General features: G+C 40.6%; 1 protein-coding gene and 1 non-coding gene across 2 annotated transcripts in view; one reads left to right on the top strand and one right to left on the bottom strand.

The window, feature by feature from the left end:
- Window positions 1-1,432: 1,432 nt before the first annotated feature.
- Window positions 1,433-1,513, bottom strand: trnal-uag. The gene has a single exon. It is a non-coding gene; the product is annotated as a tRNA-Leu (tRNA).
- Window positions 1,514-2,232: 719 nt separating this feature from the next.
- The window catches only part of eef2k (eukaryotic elongation factor 2 kinase), a 46,983-nt gene continuing 38,255 nt past the window's right edge, over window positions 2,233-10,960 (top strand). Inside the window, 3 exon segments of the mRNA XM_034193530.1 lie at window positions 2,233-2,415; window positions 4,283-4,572; window positions 8,824-8,877. Of these exon segments, the coding sequence (XP_034049421.1) occupies window positions 4,297-4,572; window positions 8,824-8,877 (330 nt within the window). The 5' untranslated portion in view covers window positions 2,233-2,415; window positions 4,283-4,296.

The raw sequence follows: 10,960 nt of genomic DNA, 5'->3' as shown, positions 1-10,960 counted from the left end.
GCCAAGTATTTAAATGAGATCTGAATCGCGGCACAAACTGGGTTTGTGAGAGGAGGAGACTGCTAGCGACAGTGTTATTGCCAATTACTACGTGACAGGGACAGCATTAGTTTATATTTAGGTCTAGAGCTCATTTAGTATAGTTAGCTACATACACATAGGACCTAACATAGACAGACACACACCACACACAACAGGCATCCATTCATATACAACATTTATCCACACAGTACATGAACACAGGTTATAGGTTAGACTATATATTCATAGGTAGATCAGAGACTGTGAGTGACTGAAGAGCTGTGATTTTGGCGAGTGGGTCTTCTCCAAAGCTGGAGGGGTGGTGAGGCATAAGAGGAGCCGATTAAAGCCCAGCACTGTTGAAATGATTCTTTTTTTGAATAAAAATTGTTGATAGTTGCACAATCACCGTCTCCTATCCCCTCTATTCTAATTTACAAATTACAGTATCATAAGCACAAGTTGCAGAAGCACATGCCTTTCTCACTTTTCCCGTCACATTCCATCCAAATATTGTTTGAGGACTGATGAATCTACATATAGTCTACAATAAAGGCTTTCATAACCAGTATGTGTGCATCTGTAAGGACTATTTATTACATTAAGAAAGACACAATAATGAAGATGACATTTTTTGTTAGTATTTTTCAAGGACAAACCACATCAGTCATGAATTACTGCAAACATTTGTCACAGCACTCGCTCAGGGTAATTCTCAAAGCAATCCAGCATTACATTTACAATCCAGCAGATGTCACCCTTCAAACTGTATCAAACGCCTCGAAGCAGTGTGTCGATTTTCAGCCAGTTGTGTTGAAGTGGCTCATTGGTTCATGAGGCCTCGAAATTGCCATCACTACTGTACGCTGACAGACACACAGTCCTTGACAGATCCTTAGCCTGGTCCAATGGCTGGAAAATCCTGGACAGTCTGGTTCTGAGGACCCGCTGCAACCTTCTTTCACCAGAGTACTATTAGCTTTCTCGTATTCAGGGTTCCTGTTGGGCCTTCATGGCTACTGTAGCGGCTACGGCCACACAAGGTCCCCAACTGTATTGCACCTTAATAGGCAATTCTCTACTTAAGATTGCCATCACTTTGAGAAGATGGAATCAGTTGATCAGTGAAATCACCCGGTAGAGTGGGTGGTTGCAAAGAAAACCTACACCCTCTCTGCCCTTTCTGGAATGAGTTGAAGACCTCTGCTCTACTTGATCTCCCACCCTTTGCCATAGCTTGCATTTAAAGGCCACAGACGGAAGTCAGTGTTGGCAAGGCAGCATGACCACAGTTGACACGAGTATTTGGGTTATTGCTATCGTTATTATACTAAAAACTAAATATTTTTTAAATTAGATATTTCTAACAATGTTTCTGTAGAACACTGGGGAAAGAAAGAAAAGTAACTACTGGCAGCGGTGGGATTCGAACCCACGCCATCGAAATGACTGGAGCCTAAATCCAGCGCCTAGACCACTCGGCCACGCTACCACGCAGTCAGCTCTCGCAAGCGCTTCTTTAGATGATAAAAACGTTTTTGTTGTTAACATTCCTACATTTTTACTGTTTATTATATTTGCAAGAAGGAAAGGAAATGATAGAGTATTGGAGTTTGTCATTCTGACAAGTCAAACTTCCTTCGGGAACGATCCCAGTTAAACATTATTTCATCACTTCCTCTTTGAACATGAGTCAATTTCAAATTAAAACAACACGATTGAACGATTTCCAAAAATAACTTGTTCGGGAACACAGCGCCTAGCGTACAATGCATAAATAAATGTGAATAAATCATTTTTATTAGCGTTAAAACAAAAATAAGACCTCGTCGAAGGCACTGTCATGCACTGTACATGCGCAGTGGCATCAAGATCGAGTCATTTTTTCCGAAACTTTAAACACGATCTAAACCTGAGCTACTACTACTACGGCAGCCCTGAAGGGCCATGTTGAGAATATATTTTTTGAGCTATTTTTAGAGATTATTTGGCGTACTACGAATAATAATGATAACGAAGTACAGTGATTCCGGACACATTTTTCACCCATCCATTCGTATTTTTCCATTTGCATATGCTTCATAATTTAAAAAAGTTCTGAGTTATTTTTACGTCTTGTCACTGTTTATGTAATAGTAATGTCCGACGGTCCTGAAGGCAGCAGAAGACAGGGGCGTGGTTATATGTGCAGTACGGATCGTACGTGCAAACTGCTGCTGGTCCTGTGGTGGATGTTTGTGCTGTTGATACGCACGGTTCGTAAACATTTGGAATACGCTGGAGTACCGACCGGGACCGACCCAGTCTGATCTTTGTTGGATGTGTGAACTGCAGCTACGTCACGTGAAGACATTCTGACGGAGTCTCCCGCTGCGCTGTTCCTCCATTGATAAGGTCGGTTGTTTATACTCGTGGTGATCAACAAGCCTGTCCTGATTGTCATTATAATGCATTATCATTTAACTTAAAACAATGCTGCTACAATTTTTTTACAAACGATTGTTTGAGAGATAGCGCGTAGGGATTTTATGTGTTGCGTTCAGGTCTGCGCCGTCAGCCAGTCGTCACTATACACAACTCTAAATTCCAGCGCTACTGTGTATAGAAACTTTCCTACCGTCGCGAAATAATTTTGTCTGCATGTATTTTTCGTGTAATGTTAAGTATATCTGGATGTATTTCCCATGCATCCGAATAGCTGTGTAATAAACAGCCACGTTGCAGGGTTATTGTGCATGCATAGCTGTGGTGGTATCGGGGCAGAAATCTGTCTCATCTAAACATTGTATTTGTGCAGTTTTTTTCCGGTTACATTTTATCTGTGTTTTATTGTTTTATGTTTTCCTGCAACATTTAACATTGCTGCTAGTTCTCTGGCAATCGGGTGCATCACATTCCATCTAGTAGTCTTCCACATGGTTGCATCACGTGGTCCATCTCTGGAAATGGATCTGAACCGTGGCTGTGTCCCAGTTCAGGAGCTGCACCCTTCTAAGGCTGCATTCATCTGCCGACTACATCATAAGTGGCCTGACTGCGCTGTTGTGTTTTGAAGGATCCTTGGAATGTGGCAGCTTTCTTTCCCCTGAAAACAATGGTCATTCTTTGCAGCCTGCAACAATCCCAGGAATCATTGCGCAATTTTCTCCCCCCAAGAGAAAATGGTTGGTAAATTTGGAAGGGAAGGGCAATGCTGGGCTTCATATGTACAACTGTAAATAAGTCGTGTTTATTAGAAAAGTATAACTAGCAAGTCCCCTTGGCTGCTTGCTTGTTTTGGAGTCACCACAACAGATCCTGGTGGATCTCCATGGTGATTTGGCACAAGTTTTACATGGGATTCCCTTCCTGATGCAACTCCATATTACATGGAGAATGGGCTGGGGTGGGTTTTGAACCAGGAACCTTCTGCACTGAAATAAAGCACACTTAATCACGTGGCCATAAAAGATAAGTATAAATAAGTATTGAAAATGGTTACCAGATTGCGGGTAAAGGCCAGTACTTTAGCTTATTGTGTGCAGTTATCAAGGTTGCCAGGTGACAGGGGGTAGGGACTGGAAAAGCTAATAACACAATGGCAAAATGCTCTGTGAACTAAAACATCTCATTTCAAAACAGTTTCTTCCTGCCTCCGCTGTCCCTGAAGGCCAGATTTTCATAGGTTGCAGCCTGAGAAGTATGCAGCCCCTGATTTGGGATACAGCCCGTATTAGAATTCTGGTCCTGCACATCACTTTCAGAAGTGTGCAAATCATGAAATCATTACACACAATTTTAGAAGTTGAACCATGTTTGAAGTATTGTTGAAATTTCAAGACTTTTTCTGTGTTTTCCCATAAATTACACCATAATTTCAAACTGCTAAAAGAGAAACTGATTTACAAGGTTGCTAGGCATCTTAGGCACCATGTTAGACCTTTGTTTCTATGCCAGAAGCGGGCAGCACCCTTCCGCAGCAGTGTCCAGTTTTGGACGCACAAAATGTATACATCCATTACTGTCCATAACATACACACAGTGGGTCATATACGGGCCTCTAAAACATACTGATTATACTTCTATCCTAATCTGTTACATAACCCCTTGTAAGTGCTCCATGAATGGATGCATCACCTACACACTAGTGTTCTGCCATGTCATTACAGGCTCTCGTACATCCAAGTGACTTGTGTCATCCAGTTGCTGGTTTATGCTACACTATCAGCTCGCTATTGTCTGACCTTGATTTCTGTATCCTGTATGGGACTTTTCTAAACAGTCTTTAAGCCACAAATGAATCATGGAGGACGAGCTGATGTTTCGCAATGGACGAGGAGGGGAGTGCCAAAAGACCTCCTCTGCAGCCAAAACTCTCCCAGCCAGCGAACCTCGTCACCTGGCAAAGCCTGCGCTGATGATGCCGATGACGAAGATGACGATGATGATGACGATCGCATCATCTGCCCCATACTGGCTGATTCCATGAAAAGAAATCACCGACTATATGAGCAAGCTGGTCAAACCTCAACAGCTGTCAAACTCTCTGTCCAAAAGAACTTTGTGTACAAGGTAAGTATCACTGAGTGAAAGAAATAGCCAGATTGCACGAGTTTATCAAGACAAACACTACTGCATCATAAAACCTGACAGAATTCAGTGGTGATAAGTCAGTTGTGTTTTTTTAAGTTCAAATTGTACATATTCAACATTTATCTACCTCTAACAGCTAAACATCTTTTTTAAATTTTAAAATCAGTGGTGGGCACAGGGGCAGCACAGTGGATTAGTGGTTAGCACTGTTGGCCTCACAGCAAGAAGGTTATGGATTTTATTCCGTTCTGTGTGGATTTTGTGTGTTCCTCCCCGTGTTTGCGTGGTTCTCACCGGGTGCTCCGGCTTCCTCCACATCCAAACATTGCATATAGGTGGAGTGGAAACTTTAAATTGTCCGTAGTTGTGGTGTGGGGGTGGTGGTGGCACACTTCAGATACAGCTAATTGGCAAAGCAACGGTCTCATTACCAGATTAGGTTTTCAGCTACCTTAGAAAACCATGAGTAAACCAGTTAAGTTCCACTAAATTTATATCTCTGTCAACTTTAATCAGCTTACTTTTTGGAAAACAAAGTTTAACAGTCAAAACATTTGTAACCTGTAAATACATACATATTGTTCCTGTTGGAGTTAGAGCTATCCAATAAGTGAAATGGACGCAACACTTTATGTACTGTGACTCTTAAACATCTTAAAATTTCAGCTCTTAAGTCTGGGCCTCTGTTTTCTTTCTTTCTTTCTTTTTTCTTCTTCAGGCTTTTAGAGCCAAAAAACAAGCCAAAGGCAAGTTCATCAAATACATTAGTGGTCAGCATTGTGGTAGCTTTTCACACTCTCACGAGCGCCGCTAGCTTAGCTTATGGCAAGCTAAAAGTGGACGCTCTCATTTTTGGCCAAACTTCTGGCCAGTTTCTGGTTATTCTGTGTTAGTACGCACCCAAGGCCGATGTGCTTGATGAATTCCTGCACAAAAAGTAGTTCCCAGATAATTGTGTTATATTCCTGTGGGATAATGAGTATATCTCATCTAAATCAATTCTAAAATTTACCAGTAATAAAATTATAAAGAGAACTGAAGTTTTAAGAGTGGCTGTAATAAATATTAAGAAACTTAAAGTTTATGAGCACCTTCACCTGTTATTGGTCAAGTACACTGTAAACATTGACACGATGGAGTTTGATGCGGAAGAGTTCAGAAAGATCAAAGTCAAAGTGTCTTTATTTGTGTCCCTAAGGAGAAATTTGCCTTAGACAGAGGGGTCTGCTACACAACAAACATATCTGATACATACCACCCATACATCAAAACAACAACATATTAGATCAAAGTTGAAATTAAATACACAATTAATAAAAAAAAGGCATTATTATCATCTTAGTGCAAATTCCGCAATAATAATAATAATAATAAAAATATAAGACCAGATGTCGGTCCCAATGAGAGCGACGCTCTGAGCATTGTGGTAGCTTTTAGGTAAATGTTTTAGCAGTTTATTGGTTTAGCATTAGCACAGTTAGCTTTTCAGTTTGTGTGTTAGCGGTTATGTGAGCTAACATTTAGGCTAGTTTTAGAGTTAGTCTCAAAATAGCTCATTTTTAACTTTGATATCTGTGGCAACACGCTAGGAAAAGATTGTGCAATTCTCAAAGTCGGTCATCCCGGGCATTTAACCTCGAGGAGCGGGATTCCTCAAAGAAAACATTGCCGAGCTCAATACAAACACATGTAATTTGGTCACTTTTCAAAGGGGTCAGACTCGTCAATAAAGTCAATTTAATGTACAGTGGTTCATTTCAGGTCATCTTAGAGTATAAATCTCACCTTTCGAGGCAACGATAGCTGTCAGGTAGCCATTAGAAGCAAGTTAAAGACAATAAAAAACTATCTGAGCCCAAGCGTGTTGTCACGGAAGTACGAATTCTTGCCTTCGGATTGGCCACTTCACCACGTCACCTGGGCGCCAACCTCAAGAATAAATTTGCCCAGATTTGTAATTTTCCTGTGTACTGTCAGATACAGTTAAACACAAGACGTTTTTAGAGCTGGAAGTTAGAGATATAATGAGAGATTTTGAATCTCTCCAGACTCTAGCAACATTGCGACTTCCAGGGCCAGTGATCTGTGCTAAGTGGTGCATACAACGTTGTAAACCGATATGTTAACATTTTCCATGCTATTGTTTAAATGCCAGGTACATTTTTTTGTTGTTGTTGCATTGCTTGTCAATCAAGCCCCTGAGTGCTCGACTCACCTTTGATAGTTTTGTTGTATGCAAGAAAAAAGGCCACCTGTAGTAGAGCTCAGTTCTAAAAGAAATCTGGCCATGTTTTTCCAAAGATTAAAGCTGCATAGCGTGGCTGTTAATGTTTTATTACATTTTACAATCATGCTATAGTCTGTCATCTGACATTTGAGTGCATGGTTAAAGCTACAGTGTGTAGGGTTCAGTGTCATCTAGTAGTGAGGGTGTGGATCGGTTGCAGGTCATTGCGGGTCGTGACGTTTACAATTGTGTTTCTCTTCACATTTTCAGTTCTTTGGTGAATGGGTTTTATGCTCCCTTGCAAGATGTGTGATCTTCCATTTCACAAAAAAAGGATTTTTTAAAACTTGTTAGCCTGCACTAGCAACCAGCATAGGTGAGCAACTACTGATTCTTCATTCTTCTTTAAGCTGCGTTTACACATAACGACGGCAAGTCACGAATGCCACAAAGTATACATTCTTGGCCGCTGATCACGAATGTGATGATTCGAGGTAGAGGTGTCAGGTGTCCTCAGGAACTGCTGCAACCTGTTACCGCACGTTACGATTAATGGCACGTGTTGGTGGAGAATTATCAGGAACCATATGCATGGCAAGAATAATGTTCCGCGTTGTTGCGTGCTGTTGCACGCTCTCGCGTGTAACAGAGCATCATTAAGTTCTGTCACATTGTGAATGAGGTGAATTGTCTCCACACACACCCATATTCATCCAACCATCAGTTGCTGAACAATTCAGATCCCTCCAGTTTGCTACTCAAAATCCACAGCAGAAGAAGTTTGTGATTGCATGCTTAGCTGGGCTCTGTGCCATGTGGCACAGAAAGGAGGAGGAGACTGAGAGAGCCAAATGTGTGGCTTCACACGGCTCTCCTCTTACGCGTTTTCACAAACATCAGGCACATGCAGCAGGTGGAACACCTGCAGGAGCACGCTGAGGAGCATTGGAACGAGTCTTTTAGCCGACTTCGTGTCATTGGCCTACTTCAGCATACTACAGCAATGAAACTGAATGCGGTGCAGCAGGGTTTAATTGTGCGCACGTCAGAGAAGAATGCTGTCATGCTCTATTAAGGATCACCACTAATCAAGACAGAGCAACACGTTCAGTTGCGACCTTCACGACATGAGGCGAAATGAGGGTGGTGCATGGAACATTTTTGACAGCCAAAAACATGCTCCACGAAAATCACAAATATCACGCACCAACACACATTATTAAGAAACCTATTCAGATGCATTAAGTCATGTTAAGTATGTCAGGAATGTGCCAAGAATGGCACAAATATGGCATTCGTAGCTTGTCTCGCCTATGTGTAAACGCACCATTAGTCTTCTGGCCATGCTGCAAGTGCAAAAGATTTACTAAGTTTGTCCCTTTTGGGCTACTGTATCAACATGGAATATGGCGACCCCCACAAGGGGGCCCACTCCTGTGTAGATATGAAGGACTCACTCCAAGCTTATGAGAACACATAGATTTGTTGTTCCAGGTAATTTATACAGTAATGAACAGATGGACGTGAATGTTATAGTCCTTTACTGCTGATAAACGCCCTGAAATCCAACACACATGTAGCTTTAAATAACTCTGCGGGAAAATTCCTGCACCAGCCAGTCCTTTGTTTAGTTTGTGGAGCAAATGTATGACTCCAAATATGGAAGTAAGTCTAAGTTACTGCTCAGGGGACATAGGTAAGAGCTATGTGTCATCTTTTCTACATGGTCATGTTCTGTCATGTTGAATAGTGGTTAGTGTGCCGTCAAAAACAGGAAGTGTCAGAGTGATTCGCACTTCAGATTATTTTGTTTCTCACTACTCGGTCAGACCTTCTGCACACCAGTAAACAGCACTTCCTCAAAGATACTGTTGGATTTGAACTCTTTGTTTTTTGTCTATCAGCTGTTCATGTCAGCATGCTATGTGAATGTCAGAATTGTTTGTCTTTGCTGTATAATTTGTTGATAAAGCCCTGCGCGCTGTCTTTACCTTTCCACATAGAATGACACAGAGGCCGAGCACGAGTCGCACAGGGTTTTGTCTGAGAGTGCACGGGTATGTTACAGAACAATATTTAACTTCCCCTTTCCCCTTATCACAGTCACCATCTCTTCCATCCCTTCTCCCAACTCCACTCTGGGATTTACTGTCTTTTCTTGTTTCATTCAGCACTTTGGAATGTCTCTTTATTTTTGTAGCAACATATTTTCCATCTGATTCCCTTTACCAAAATTCTCCCTGTAGCTGATTATCTTTCTTAATCAGATCTTTCTTTAACTAAATAATTTGTTCATTTGTACAAAAGAAGAGAGGTTCTATTTTTTTCTTTTTTAATACTCTGAAATTTGCATCCAAGCCCCCCAGTAACAGTGTCAGGCTTGGACAGCGAAAATGTAAATGAGTAAGTGGATTAATCCATTCTAGTCAGCTTGTATAGACAATAACTCCAAAACAATAGGTGCTATCATCTTGTAACTGACCAAAGTAAACGAGCATATAATGAGGTAGAACTGATTTAGTTGGTGGTTAAAGTGCATATCTCTGGTAAATGCAATGTCAAATCAGCTGACTATTCTAAATAAATAAAGAATTATGAAGGTATTGATCTATAGTGTTTATATTTTTGGTGTCATATGCCCCGAGAAATTAAATCATAATTAAATCATATTAAATTTGTAGTCGGAGTGAAACACGGATTGACTGTGTGTATTGGTGTAAGTCATGAAGTGGATTGTAACTGGACACAGGCCGAGTGACTTTCAAGCAACTACAAGTCTGTTCCAAATGTTACATAATGATTATGGATGAAATGGCTGTGAATCTCTGTCCTGCATTTTTCAGATGCACTCTGGCTTATTTGACTTTTGTAAGCTATAATCAGGGGCTGTGCAAGTTAAAAAGAGTTGGAAGAAATGATGTATGACCTGGTATATATATATATATATATATATATATATATATATATATATATATATATACAGTAGTGTTCAGAATAATAGTGCTATGTGACTAAAAAGATTAATCCAGGTTTTGAGTATATTTCTTATTGTTACATGGGAAACAAGGTACCAGTAGATTCAGTAGATTCTCACAAATCCAACAAGACCAAGCATTCATGATATGCACAGTCTTAAGGCTATGAAATTGGGCTATTAGTAAAAAAAGTAGAAAAGGGGGTGTTCACAATAATAGTAGCATCTGCTGTTGATGCTACAAACTCAAAACTATTATGTTCAAACTGCTTTTTTTAGCAATCCTATGAATCACTAAACTGGTATTTAGTTGTATAACCACAGTTTTTCATGATTTCTTCACATCTGCGAGGCATTAATTTTGTTGGTTTGGAACCAAGATTTTGCTCGTTTACTAGTGTGCTTGGGGTCATTGTCTTGTTGAAACACCCATTTCAAGGGCATGACCTCTTCAGCATAAGGCAACATGACCTCTTCAAGTATTTTGACATATCCAAACTGATTCATGATACCTGGTATGCGATATATAGGCCCAATACCATAGTAGGAGAAACATGCCCATATCGTGATGCTTGCACCACCATGCTTCACTGTCTTCACTGTGAACTGTGGCTTGAATTCAGAGTTTCGGGGTCATCTCACAAACTGTCTACAGCCCTTGGACCCAAAAAGAACAGTTTTACTCTCGTCAGTCCACAAAATATTCCTCCATTTCTCTTTAGGCCAGTTGATGTGTTCTTTGGCAAATTGTAACCTCTTCTGCACGTCTTTTATTTAACAGAGGGACTTTGCGGGGGATTCTTGCAAATAAATTAGCTTCACACAGGCGTCTTCTAACTGTCACAGCACTTACAGGTAACTCCAGACTGTCTTTGATCATCCTGGAGCTGATCAGTGGGTGAGCCTTTGCCATTCTGGTTATTCTTCTATCAATTTTGATGGTTGTTTTCCGTTTTTTTCCACACGTCTCTGTTTTTTTTTTTTGTTCCATTTTAAAGCATTGGAGATCACTGTAGATGAACAGCCTATAATTTTTTGCACCTGCGTATACGTTTTCCCCTCTCCAATCAACTTTTTAATCAAACTACGCTGTTCTTCTGAACAATGTCTTGAACATCGCATTTTCCTCAGGCTTTCAAAGAGAAAAGCATGTTCATGTTCATGAA

Source organism: Thalassophryne amazonica, chromosome 18 (genome assembly GCF_902500255.1).
Source record: "Thalassophryne amazonica chromosome 18, fThaAma1.1, whole genome shotgun sequence".
NCBI classification, from domain to species: domain Eukaryota; kingdom Metazoa; phylum Chordata; class Actinopteri; order Batrachoidiformes; family Batrachoididae; genus Thalassophryne; species Thalassophryne amazonica.
The sequence above is the reverse complement of the archived record's forward strand: the minus strand, read 5'-3'. Positions and strand labels throughout refer to the sequence as shown.